Source organism: Rhineura floridana, chromosome 3, assembly GCF_030035675.1.
Source record: "Rhineura floridana isolate rRhiFlo1 chromosome 3, rRhiFlo1.hap2, whole genome shotgun sequence".
Lineage (NCBI taxonomy): Eukaryota > Metazoa > Chordata > Lepidosauria > Squamata > Rhineuridae > Rhineura > Rhineura floridana.
The window spans coordinates 39,350,920-39,364,494 of NC_084482.1; the positions used below are offsets into that span (position 1 = coordinate 39,350,920).

The following is a 13,575-nucleotide window of genomic DNA, read 5'->3' on the forward strand; positions in this document are numbered from 1 at the left end:
CTGGGACAGCACTCTGCGGATGCAATAGAGGCAGCAAAGAAATCCTTCTTTGTTGCCCTCACTGCCACCTGGTAGGCAGCTATTGCTGCTCTAACCTGTGTCCGAGCATCTTCAGAACGGGATTTTCGCCACCGGCGCTCTAGTCGTCTCACCTCCTGCCTCAGACTACGCAACCGGGGTGTATACCACAGAGCCGTCTGAGTCCTATTCAGGGGGAGAGGACGTTTCGGAGCCACCCGGTCTAATGCCCTGGTGATTCCCTCATTCCACTCCATCACCAGGGTTTCGACCGGGCGACCTTCAGCAGGTTCCAATTCCCCCAGCGCAGTCAGGAATCCCTCTGGATCCATCAGGCGCCTAGGGCGGACCATTCTAATAGGTCCTTTACCCTGCGGAGGGAGTGTGGCATCGAGATGTCAAAATTCACCAGATAGTGATCTGACCATGACACGGGGGGTAAAAGAAATAGCCTCCAACTTTTGTTATTTTAGGAACATAAAATGTATTGTGTACAACTTTGGTTGCTATTAAATTATCATGCTTGGTGTATTAAAAGTACAGTTTATTCAGACAATCATAAAGCACCCATTTCCATAGAAACAGCTGGGAAAAGGGGGGATAAGACTCAATGGATATTACATATTTAATCAGTCTCATTTTCTGAGCTATGATAATCAGTTTCTGCTTCTATACCTTTTTATATATTGCAGCTGAATTTGTTTTAAATTTTAAATTTTTTTTGGAAAAAACAAACAAAAAGGCTTGGAGAAACAAATGGAAAACAGCATCACTCCCTCCCTCCCAGCCTTCACATCTCTAACTGGCAGATGGTTGGACTAGGTTGACCTTTGAGGTTCTTTGTATGATTGAGACACAGAGAAAAAGGTTAAAACTTCAGGCAGTGTTGGGAGCTATGACAATAGAGCCAAATATTAGAGATATACCAGTGCTTGACTTCTAGAGGTCCACCAGAATAGACCCTGGCATTACGCAGAAACTGACCCCACCTTTCCATGCTTCTCTTTGCTACCACCATGAGCTCTAGAAATATGCTCTTTCAAAAAAACCAAACAAACCCTGACGATTCTGGCTACGATTGTCAGAAATAACAGATTCCTGATGAAGAATGCTTTTTTCCCCAAAGGTACTTTCACTACCAAGATTAATACCAGCAGATTCCAGCAACACCAGTAAAGAGGACACTCTACAAGCCAAGGCTCCCTCTAGCTCAGTACTACTGATTCTGACTGGCATGTCACACTCCAGAGACTTTTTACAACTTTGGTAAATTAAGCTGCTAGGGATTGAGCCTGGAGCCTCCTACGTATAAAACTTGTATTCAGCTACAGCTCTGCTATAACAGAAGAATACAAGGGAATTAGACTAAGCCCATGTGGAGCTAAGGGAATATAGCTTCTGAATTCCTGATTCCATTTTGACCTAACCTCTGCAACTACTGCCTTGTCTACAAAACATGGCTAACAACAGGACTCCCACAGTATACATAAAGTTCACCTTTATGTCAGCTCTAAGTTCTATCAACTGCTCCTCTGACATTCGGACAGCCACATCCGTCATCTTCTTCAGTGCCTCTGCCTTCTTTTGTCGACTGCTTAGGATGTCCACTGAAATGTAAAGAGATGCGAGACCAAAAAGTTTATGCCTCATGCAGTTACATTAACTCCCCCATATTAATGGCTCGTTACAAATAACAAGGTAACAAACAAAAATGAAAGTCCAATTAAAGCAAATGCTAAAACCCCAAACCTGTACCTAGCTCAAGTCTTGCAGTGCTCTGAAAAAATCCTGTCTTGGACTGTGGAAACTTTTTAGGGAGACAGGTTATTTCTGAAGCTGATTTCATACCTGCATCCACACAACTAGCTGGAATAGGGCTGTCCTGTGGGCACTGACAATCAAACAACATCATTCTGCCACACAGGATGACGGAGAGTGTGTGTAAATATATATATTTATACAGAAATGGAAACCATACAAGTACTTATTCTATACTCTCATATTCAAGGGGATTGTTTTTGTTACTCTCCATATTGTACTGTAGAAACGGAGGCTCAGGTTACAGCAATGGAAACTGCAGGGTAATACCATGTTTTACCTATTTGCAAGAGTTTCTGGTACTTGCACTCAGAATTAACTGATTTAATGCCATTTTTGCACACACATGTGCATGCGCACACACACACACACTATACAGTGCCTTGCAAAAGGAATCAGACTCCTGACTGATGCTCCCATATTACTGAATTACAAATGGTACATTGCAATTTCATTCTGTATGATACTTTATTTTGAAACACTGAAACTCAAAATCAATTATTGTAAGGTGACATTGGTTTTATGTTGGGAAATGTTTGTAAGAAACATAAAAAACTGGAGCATGTTGCTTGCATAAGTATTCAACCCCCACACATTAATATTTGCTAGAGCCACCTTTCGCTGCAATAACAGCTTTAAGTCTTTTGGGGTAGGTATGTACCAGCTTTGCACAGTGTTGGAGGGATTTGGGCCCATTCTTCTTGGCAGATTTGCTCTGGGTCGTTCAGGTTGGTTGGACGTCGCTTGTGGACTATTTTCAAAAAGACCCAGATTCTCAATAGGATTGAGATCAGGACTTTGAATGGGCCACTGTAGGACATTCACCTTTTTGTTCTTGAGCCACTCCAATGTTGCTTTGGCTTTGGGATCACTGACCTGCTGAAAAGTGAATTTCCTCCCAAGCTGCAGTTTTTTAGTGGACTGAAGCAGGTTCTCTTGCAGTATTTCCCTGTATTTTGTTCCATCATGTTTTGGTTTTTTATGTTTCTTACAAACATTTCCCAACATAAAACCAATTGTCACCTTACAATAATTGATTTTGAGTTTCAGTGTTTCAAAATACAACATACAGAATGAAATTACAATGTACCATGAGAGCGTTGGTCAGGAGTCTGATTACTTTTGCAAGGCACTGTATAGTGTGGGTTTTCTATTTGGAAGTGAGATGGGATGGAATGGAAAAGAGAAGGCCTGCCTCACATTCCCACTTACACTGCTTGTTTGAAAAACCCAACTGTCTTCCGCTGTTTCAGTATAAAAATGCTATTAAGAAGATTTCTTTTTAAAACATCTTACTTGCTTCTGCTTTCACTTTGTCCATTTCACCTAGAAGGGCCACTTCTCGATCCATGAGACTGGGGGGGGGGAAAACCAGAGGTGAGATAAAACCCTTTACACTCATAGCCTATACTCTGGGCAAAAAGCAAGTCAGCTCTCAATTAGATGGGGAAAGAGAACAAGGACAAGTAGAGATGTAAAATTTCTGGAAATTTTGAAGCAAAATTTTTTCCCCTGTTTTTTTCAGAAAAAAATGATTTTTTTTGGAAAAGTTGAAAAATGCAATATTAGCACTTTTTACAGATTGAAAGTCACTTGGTTACTTCAGGAACATAAAATGTAATTATGTATAAGTTGGTATGGCATAAAATTATCACATTTGGTATATTAAAAGTACATGTTATTCAAACAATTATTACAAATTGAATTTATTTTTTAAAAATTTTACTTTTGTTTGTAACAAATGATCTACAAGCTCCTGAACTGTAAGGAACACCTGAAAGGAACCTCTTTCGTTTTGCCAGTTTATGAGAAGCAGGCAAAAAACAATTTTAAAAAACCCAGAAGAAACCACCAACAATAATATCAAAGAAAATTATTTATGTCTCTGCTAGTCCTCCACAGTGTCAAGCAGACAAAACATCCATTCCCATAAAAATAACTGAGGGGAAAAAAAAGAGGGAGGCAACAAGGTTCAATGAAACATTTTATTCATCATGCTAAAATAAAACATCCCATAATCCATTTTTGGGGGGGAAAAACAAAAAAGGCTTTGGAAAAAACAGAAAAAAACCATTTCCCCCCAATTTTTTCCAGTTTTTTTGTGGGCCTTCCCATCTCTAAGGACAAGAGACATGAGAATTGCTCCTGCTGTCAGGGAGCTTTAATACTCTCTATGGATCAGTACCAGTAATGAGCCAACAGATGGCAGCAGAAAGCTGCAAACCCTCTCCAGAATTTCTGGCATAACTCTCTTGAATGACCTAATAGAAATCCAACACAGACCTCTCGTTCACTGCCTTTTCTGCTCCTAGAAGGCAATTCAGGTTTTAAGCTCTAAATGTTCAGAATTTTCTATGGCTCTGGGTAGCCTTAAATCTTATGCTGCAAACACTGTTGCCCACATAATCTAAAATGGCACCTCAAAAGGGACCACTAGCACGTACCAATAGCCTAAGGCAATTGTGTCTGCCACCGAGATTCCCAGTTCTCTAGAGGGAAGGACATTGGAAGAAAGCTTAGCACTGTTCTTGACTACCCCACCTCTTCGCATTGCTTGGAACGCCTTACAGAAGACAAGACACCATCTTTAGAAAACCAGATGCAACTCCCATAGTGTTAAGAATGTGCAACGTTCTATCAGGTACCTTCATCCATCTTAAAGCACAAACAAAACAAAACGAACTTAGGCAGTTTCCAAGGTCCTTACAGCACTAGAATACTTCACAGTCCAATAACCTCCAGTTGCCCACAAGAACACATCACTGCCCTCAGTGAGCTCCACCAACCCTTTGCTTGAGAAACCTTGAAGCAGTGATATGATCTGAAAAGTCATTTCAGCAACACCCTTCCACAACACCTTTCATAATCAAAAACATCATAGAACAATACAAGACCACCCTACATCGTTTAGCATCCTGTTTCCTACAGTGATAAACTAGATGCTATGGAAAGCCTCAAAGCACTTCAGAATTTCATCATTTCTAGGTAGTGGAATGCACTTGTCTTGCCTTCTGAGCCCTTGGCACCCACTTTAAGCCACCCCCACTCATGACAATCACTTACTGGTATTCCCAAATACCAGCATTTTAAAATTGTGATTCTTGACATTGTGAAATTGTTCAAAGTCAGGGAACAGTCTTAGCACAAGACACTTAAAACAGAGGTGCTGAATATTTAGGGATGGGTGATATTGATCTTTGGGAAAACTGCATTCTCTTCAGTCTCACACAGCAAATATCTCTACAGCTCCATAAAACCCAGGTTACAATGCTGCAGACTGTGATTGGGAAGTATACAAGATTTTAGATTTCTCTCTATGCCCATTATTTTGTATAAATATTTATGTCCTGTTTTTCTGCCATGAGACATTCAAGGGTGTCTTACAGACAATAATTAAGCCAAGAAAATGCTACAACCAGAAAAAAAATCTAATATTACCAATGTTTCCCTGTGCCACCAATTTTGATTGGTAAAATTGTGAAAAGAACTCTCAAGTTCTACACATCTTTCAGCAGCTGACTTGGATCAGCTTACTCTCCAGACCAAAATACTTCCAAAATTGGTCATTTCTGCAACACCCTTCCTGAGGTGAAGAGATGATTTTGCATACACATACTGACATAAGTTGGTTTCTCCAGAAATGAACAGAAGAGGATTTGATTTGTGTGCACTGACTTGAACACACCCAACATTTTTTGCTTGAAATCAGAGATCCATAAGGAATGTGGAGATTTCTTCCTAGCAGACTGGCAGCTGCCCCACTTTCAGGAAAAGGCAAATAAATCTTGGCTATAATGTAGAGCCAAACTGACCACAGGCTCAGTGTGTTATCAATCCTGTGTGCAAAGCCTCACTGCAGGAACTTTCTTCACCTGGCATTTATTGAAGGAGGTTCCACTGGCTTACTTCCAAACAGGCACTGTATATCCCTGTGTCACGGAACTGCACTTCCTGGTTTCTGCTGATTCTGCCCTCACCCCTTCCCATGGCTACTGGGACACAGGCAGACTTATCTGAGCAACTCTGCTGAACAACACTCAGGTCTTTAACCTTTTGGAACATGACGCACGTATGAGTCAAAGAGCAAATAATTAATTGTTATAGGAGATGTTTTTAAGCTAGCAAAACTACAGCTTTCATTTTTCAGAGATTACAACCACAGAAAGGCACCAATGGGAAAAGCCTGTTTGAATAATAGGTATAAATACTATCGGCAAAACCCAATAACCAGAACTAGTCACACTAAGTCACAAAAGGTATCCAAGGTAGCCAACCTTTTTAGGTTTGTAGGCACCTTTGGATTTTTCAGTGCCCTGGGTGCCACCCCCTCTGGTCACTTCTATCTCCCAAATCAGTCCCTCCCAAGAGACAGAGAGCCCACTAATCTGAGCCACGAAAAGCACATGATCTGAAAAAGTAAATGGGAAAGAACAAAAGCTTTCCAGCTTCTTCCTTCAGCTACATGTACTTTTCAAGGGAGAAAAAGGTAACCACCCTTACTTTGACCAAGGGGCTCAGAGGCTTCATGGGAACCAGGGGAGGACCTCAGGGCACCATGGCACCCACGGGTGACATGCTGGCAGCCTCTGAACTATTGATTTCGTCTTTCAAAATTCACTTATGCTTCTCCACATCACAGTGTACAATTCCAGCAAGGGCCATGACCTGCGTGTATTCTTTGGGGGAGACATCTGAGACAGAAGAAGTCCTGAAACATAATCTTACTTTCATTAGCTTCATTTTACAGCTATGACAACAGAAGTTACTAGAATTAGAACTAAGGACTTCAATATGGTGAACCCAAGTTTTAGCTATACTGCTGGAGAGCTCATTCTACAGCAGGTCTTCAAACAACATTCAAAACTTTTTCTTGTAGCTGCATCAGAAACATGCCTTCAATTGCCCCGCAAGTATAAGCTGCTGAGCTTTTGCAAGTGAAAATTATTAATTTGACTCATGTAAAGAGAGGTTCTATGCATAGAAGCTTAAAAATTAAGTCAGATTTCAATGTAATTTCAAAATCCAAAACAGGCTATTACAAAAATCTGCACGTGTTGATTATTCATCTTGTATATTTGTGAAAGCTGGAGATCAAGATAATTTTACACATTTACACATTTAAATATTCACACATACATTTCTCAGCCATGATGATCATCATTATTTAATGTTTTTCTGCTGTAACCAAAGGGTGCAGTTTACTGAGGCTCTTTACTTACATAGATGTCTTCTCCCACCCCTACCATCACAAGCTGATTTCTAAACTCAGGAGAGCTCAAAAAGCTATTCAGGAGGGAAAAAGCCCGATATCCCCTCAGGCTTCTGCTACTACAGCTCAATATTTCACAATGTGACTTTTCTATATTACTATATTCTACACTACTTCTACAGTCCTGTGAGATTAAGATTAAACTGCCTGAAACAGTTAAGCAGCTACATATATAGTCCTGCAGAATCCTATACCATCTAATAGGACTAGATTAATATAAGTGACCTTTGGATTCCCACACTTAGAACCTTTGCCAGGAAATTCGCACACTGTTTTAAAAGACTGACAGCCCTGTGGTGTTGGTATATGGTGGTTCAGATGTCAAGTGCCCCAAATCAAAATGATTACAACACTTTACACAAGAAGCTGCCTTATACAGAGTCAGCCCATTGGTCCATCCAGTTCAGTATTATTTACATTAACTAGGAGCAGTTCTCTACGGCTTCCATGCAGAAGTCTTCCCCAGCCCTACCTCCCAGGGACTGAATCTGGAACCTTTTGCAGACAGAGCATGTGCTTCACCTCTTAAGCCTTTCCCCAAGGAGGGGACTTTCCTTGCAGTTGTGGGCATTTCGAGATATGCAAAGCTCAGTGGCTTCAAGCAACGCATGGCAAGCATTGCGGTTACTTTAAAACTCTCATGAAGACGCAACCAAAAAAAAAAAATCACACTGGCTGACTTTAAGGTATATTTGGACCCAATGAGATTTCCAATGGAAGGATGGGGCCAGTTTGTATCCCAGAGACTTTTTTTGGGGGGGAGGGGGGTTACCACAAGTGTGCTTGACAGTACGAAAGCATCTTGAGCCAAATAACATTCAGAGGAGGTAGAATTTTTCTGAGCAGTATATGTTGGCTCTTTCTCCATGCATATTGAGTAAAATGGGGTATTTTTGGACCCCAGTGGTTACTTTTCTTTCCAGAAGGAAGAAATTTGGGGACGTTGTACAGATTAAAATTTCTGACAATCCCTTTAGGTCTACTTATGTGTAAATTACACAATGAAAAGTGCACCCGGGGCGCAAAAGTACCCTACAAGTCTGCATGAATGCTATGGCAGAGCTGTCATATAATGCTGAAGAGTCCCAACAGCTAGGATTGGCAGCCATGTTTGTTACATAAGTATCACAACTACTGTGCAATAGGCCAGTCATCTAGAGCACTCATCATTACTGATAGACTTTCCAACCAACCATCATCCATGAGAAGATATACATCACCATGTACACTACTCATATAATCGCTATCTTACAGCAGACGGGACCTGAGGAAATGACAGGAATTATGAGGATTTTTTTATTTTAAGCACTGATAAAGGAAAAGTCCTCTCTTTTTACCAAGAGATATTAAAGTTATTCATATATTAATACTTCAGCCTCTTTAGGTGTTAGCATACCAACTCTGCAGCTCTGCAAAGGCCTGCTTCATTTTCTTAATAGAGGCATCCATTTCTTCTTTAACTACAACACGATACCGAGCCAGTGACACAGTGCATCGTTGGAGGTCTTTTACTGATTTTTCAATATTGGAACCTGCCCAAAGAGAAGCATACACAAAATCAAACAGCATTAGTCTACACAATTTCTGCAAATTGCTATAAAGCAAGGGGGGGGGCGAGGGAACTGGATTGGCCAGAAGGCCAAATCTAGAACTGGTCCATTCTGCACAGGCCACTTCTCACAGGTGGTTGGAACAACCCACCAGTAAATCACCTGACACCAAGTGATTCAACTTCAAAGGGAAGAATCTGAAGCACACTCTTGTGTCTTCCTCTCTTCCTTTGCTTGAATTAAGACATGGCTGCAAATATTTCTGCCAAAAGCATTCTGCAGATTCAGTGCCAAATGCAAGTCCTGCTTTCTGCAAGGATCAGCTCAACTTAGGAACTCCCAACTGAAGTTCAATTGAACTGATTCCAATGGGGCTTGCATTCAGCAAAACATCATCACCTACTATTTACCATAAAATATCACATTTTTGCTTTTTTAAAGGATTAAGGAAGTTTTAGTTATTTCTAATGCCACTTTTTTCTAGGTGAAGACAAAATATTCACCAGAAGAAGATACCCTCTCCAGGAAATACATAGAAATGTATGTGGGGGGAGGGAGAAAGCATCTAATTGTGAATTAAATTTCAAAGTTTAACTCTGAGAAGGCTTCTTTCCAGTAAACTCAAATCTGTACAAGAGCTGTCTTCTAACAGAAAAGATGTAAGGCTTAGGAGATAGTTATATAGGTTATAGACTCTCTGCCTCATATCTCCAACAGAGCACATCTCCATGCTTTTTTCCATCACCGAGGCATGCTGAAGTGCTCACCCTCACTAAGCTAAACTGCCAGTTGCTTGTTATGTCCCTTGTTACAACAAGAAGGTGAACCATTGCTGCTGGGAGCAAGATGTTCACATCTCCCCTGAGTTACGGATAATAACCATGCTTAAAATCAAGGTCCTGCAGGTCCTTCTTGCTGACAGGTAGAGACGGAAACAGTTGAGAATAAAGGAAGAATCAGCAAGAAACTGTCGCTTCTCAGTAGCCACCAGGTCTCTTTGAGATTCTGGCTCAGGAACAAAGTTGCATCAAGAGAAAAAAAATGTACAACTTAAGAGTTTCCAATAAGGAGCATAATGAAAAATAGGCGACAATATGAATTATAAATCCATGTAGTAAGTTAGATATGAACAGTTGACTATTGAGGAATACCAACTAATTAAAGGATTTCAGTTAACCAACTCTTGTTTTAATTTTATAGCAGTAGGGGAAAAGGCAGTTAGCAGACAGGGTGTTAAATACAGCCTGCCCAACAGAGATGCAACATTCCTATTAGAGTGCTCATAATCCTCCCATCACTAGGCAAACTAATTAAATTCTGTTTCAGCAGACGCTCTGCCTAACATGCTCTGCAAATTAATCCTCAGCTTACCCAATACATTCTCTTCCTTAGAAGAGTTCTCTGCAGCCCAATGGAAACTGAGTTGGAATTCAAATGGAACTGGGAAGAGACATTTTGCCCAGTGACTTGTTTTGTTTTTAAAGCAGCCAGGTGGTAAGCCCCCAGATCTGGGTGGCTGCCCAGTAATTTTGCATAAAGTTTCTCCCCCAGATTCAGATCTTGCAGGGCAAGCATAAAGCTGGATGAGAGCTACAGAGGTGGCAGTCGCCTGAGATTAAAGCAAGGCGGTGGGGAAAACGAGGAGATGAATCAGTTTCAATCTTCCATGGGAAGATCACAACCCAGCACCCAGCAGGTGCCAGATCCTAGTGTAGCAGTAAGCATAATGCTTGTGTTAAAGCACAGTAAAAGACAAGGATGATAATGTATTGTTTAGAAAAAGTGTTCTTAATGCATTTTTAAATAGACAGCGTATTAACAAAGTATCAATGATTACTTAAACTGGGCAAATGATCTTCAAGTGTCCCTAAAGTGGATGTGAACAAGAGAAATAGAACACATCTCTAATGCCTTTGTGTGCACTCTTTAAAGCAGAGCTGGGGAACCTTTGGCCCTCCAGATGTTGTTGGATTCCAACTCCCATCAGCCCCACAGCCAATGATTAGAGATGATGTGAGTTTTGGTCCAGCAAACTCATATTTTATCCTACTATTCCTCAAGGAGTTCAGAACAGCATACATGGCAGGTTAGGTTCTTCCTTTTCTACCTTCAAAGTAGCTGCGAGGAAGGTTAGGCTGAGAGTAACTTGGCACAAGGATATCCAGTCAGCTTTATCACTAAGTAGAATCTGAACCTAGGTGTCTTTCTGATGGAAGCCCATGACTATCCAATACTACATTGCAGTGACTCAAGAAGAGGTGCACATTAAAAAGTATCAGCTAACAAATGTCACCTGGCATTGTAATCACTTTGCAGCCACTGAAGATCTGCTCAGTAAAGCTAGAAAATGACCAACAGAACCATGCACCAGCCACAGATCCCATCTGGCCTACCTAGTTTTTTGTTTCCAGAGGGCAGAGGGACCTCGTCTAGCATTGCTAGAGATGAAGGAGCAGGTGAATGGCTGCTGGATACAGGTCTGGAGAGTGGCTTGCCGGGGTTTCTCAGTTCAGACTGCAATCTGAGTGGCTTGGTATTCTGGGAAGACCGCAGGGTGGCAGGCTTTGGACCAAGGTCTGCTACTCCATTTTCTAATGACGCTGAGGAGGAGGGAAAGAAGGTCTTCAAACATCAGACGCTCATAAGACAGTATAACAAAGCAAGAAAAATCATGTAGGCCAGAGTTCCCAAACTATTTTTCTGAGGCACATCTTTGTAGAGTTTTGGCAAAATTCTTCATAGCACACACAGAAAAGCGCTATGAATACCCAACTGGCTAGAACTGACTTGGTACACTAACTTCATCTCCACAGAGCGACCACCCACCCAATCCATATACTTTCAAATGAGGCAGATGCTGTAGTATGAAGATTAGATACCATCATATCTTTGAACCTGCTCCCATTTCCCATCTCCTATCTATCCTTCTCTTTGGGAACGTGGAATACAGTAGTTTCCACCCTATTTCAAAAGGACTAGTTGACCTCATCTCCGTTAAAAAGCAAAAAAAGTATTTCACTGCTTTGTTATTAAGTATTTAAGCACAGCAGAAGAGAGAGAACAGGGCCCACCTATTTCTTTACACACTTAAGCAGCACACCTCTGCTTTTTTCAATAATCTGACAGAAAACTAACCTGCTCTATCAGGCACCACAGGCATAGCAGGTTCACTCTCCTCCGATTCTCTGGCATCTATGGAAAGTGTATCCAACCCTTCACTGAGTGAGTCTACAGACTCAGTATCATTGGCTGAGCCATTGACATGGTAACCATTGATCCCGCCCTTCTCAGATGAAGCTGCAGACTGTTCCTCTTCAGTGGATGCTGGCTTGCTGGGGTCAGGAAGGCTGGCACTTGATTCTGCAGGAGCCTTTGGTTTAGTTTTCTTTTTTTTGTTCTAAGGATTAATGCATCCACCCCACCAAGGGGGGAAAAAAGAGGAAAGGAAAAAAGCTAAGCTTAATTTCTGAGATCATTCTTACTACTTGAACATCAGATAATTAAATACTTTACAGTCAAAAGCCCTAGGCACTGATCCCTTAAAAGTAGGATAGATTTATTTAACAATTAGAACAGGCAGACCGAGATTAATGCGACCCAAGTGTGCTATGCATGGCAACAGTCATAAGGAAATGCTTCAGTGCAGGAGAGCATTAAAAATATTGCACTCAACCATCAATTATTCTGAAGGACTGGTTATGTTCACAAATGTGTCCATGATTTTGAGCAACTGCAGAAAAAGCACAGAATGCGTCACTGGACTCTCACTGGCTCCAAGAGTTGCAGCTTTCCATTCTGAAAAGATGTGCTTGACAGTGTGTGGGAAATGCCTTGTGAAATCTTAGAAGCTGGGGACATGGCTGAATAAGATTTCCACTGCTCAAAGGGGCAAAGTTTCAGTTTAGATACCAAAAACTAGCCCTGAACCTGAAGAGGCCTGAAGAGGCCTAAAGAGGTGCTAAGGAGCAGTTTCCCAGGACCAGGAATTTGGCGGTGGGGTAAGAGAGAAAAAATGTACTGCAGAAAGAACAAACAAACTACATTGATGGGCACCTAACACATGTGTACCAGCTGAAAAAGTTTCCAGATGACATTGTCACTTATAAATACAACCAATATTACTGAGCAAAGTGAATTGTGTTTTTTTAACTTTATTCCAAAAGCTACCACACAATGGAGACCATGTCCCAAATCAATGTCTTTTTGGTAATAAAAGTATGCAAAGTCATCCTATGACATATTCTCTTATTCGCTCTTTCCATTGTGCCACTGTAGTTTAGTGAGAGTGGCAGAAGGAGATGGGCTTAGCAAGTCCCAAAGTCTTTAAAGAATGACTCCACACCAAGCCAAGCTTGAGACCAAATCAAGGCTTACCTTTTTCTTGCCAGTTACTGTCCACTCTTTCAACACTGCACTGGCACTGCCTGTTTTTTAAAAAAAATCATAAGCAGAAATAGATTATGGTTAATGCGTGATGTATCCAAAGTAGAAAGTAAAAAACTGAAGATCTTAAAAAGAACACTAGAGTTACATGAGTGACTGATGTGGGACAGATAGCATTTGACGGAGAATAATAACAGATTTCCTTTCTGCTCATGGGTTAGAAAGCAGATCATCCTCCAGCTCTTGAATAGTGTTTTTTATTTGTTTTTGTTTTGCAAAAAACCAAAGAGAAGAATACAGCAGTGAATACAGTTCAAGGGCCAGAAAAAAGTAGGAAGGATGGGCACTTATTTACAGGGAGTATTTTGAGTGCCCTTGCAGGACATTTTTTGTTTTCTCGCAAGTGAAATTAAAAGTCTTTGTAACATATAAAGTGGCTCTATTTCACGTGGGAGCAAGAAATGCCAGGAAGAATTGCTATAAATTAGTACAGAGATATAGTGATCTAATTTGAACTAAAGTGTGCCCCTTCTGAAT

General features: G+C 41.0%; 1 protein-coding gene across 6 annotated transcripts in view; it reads right to left on the bottom strand.

Annotated features, from left to right (window-relative positions):
- Positions 1 to 13,575, bottom strand: part of SPATS2 (spermatogenesis associated serine rich 2) — a 64,918-nt gene that overhangs the window by 8,976 nt on the left and 42,367 nt on the right. For all 6 annotated transcript variants that reach the window (XM_061615411.1, XM_061615407.1, XM_061615409.1 and 3 more), the window contains 6 exons: positions 13,030 to 13,079; positions 11,791 to 12,052; positions 11,049 to 11,255; positions 8,502 to 8,637; positions 3,133 to 3,191; positions 1,516 to 1,625 (listed from right to left, as the gene is read on the bottom strand). In XM_061615411.1, coding sequence (XP_061471395.1) covers positions 1,516 to 1,625; positions 3,133 to 3,191; positions 8,502 to 8,637; positions 11,049 to 11,255; positions 11,791 to 12,052; positions 13,030 to 13,079 — 824 coding nt within the window. The remainder of the gene's footprint in view (positions 1 to 1,515; positions 1,626 to 3,132; positions 3,192 to 8,501; positions 8,638 to 11,048; positions 11,256 to 11,790; positions 12,053 to 13,029; positions 13,080 to 13,575) is intronic.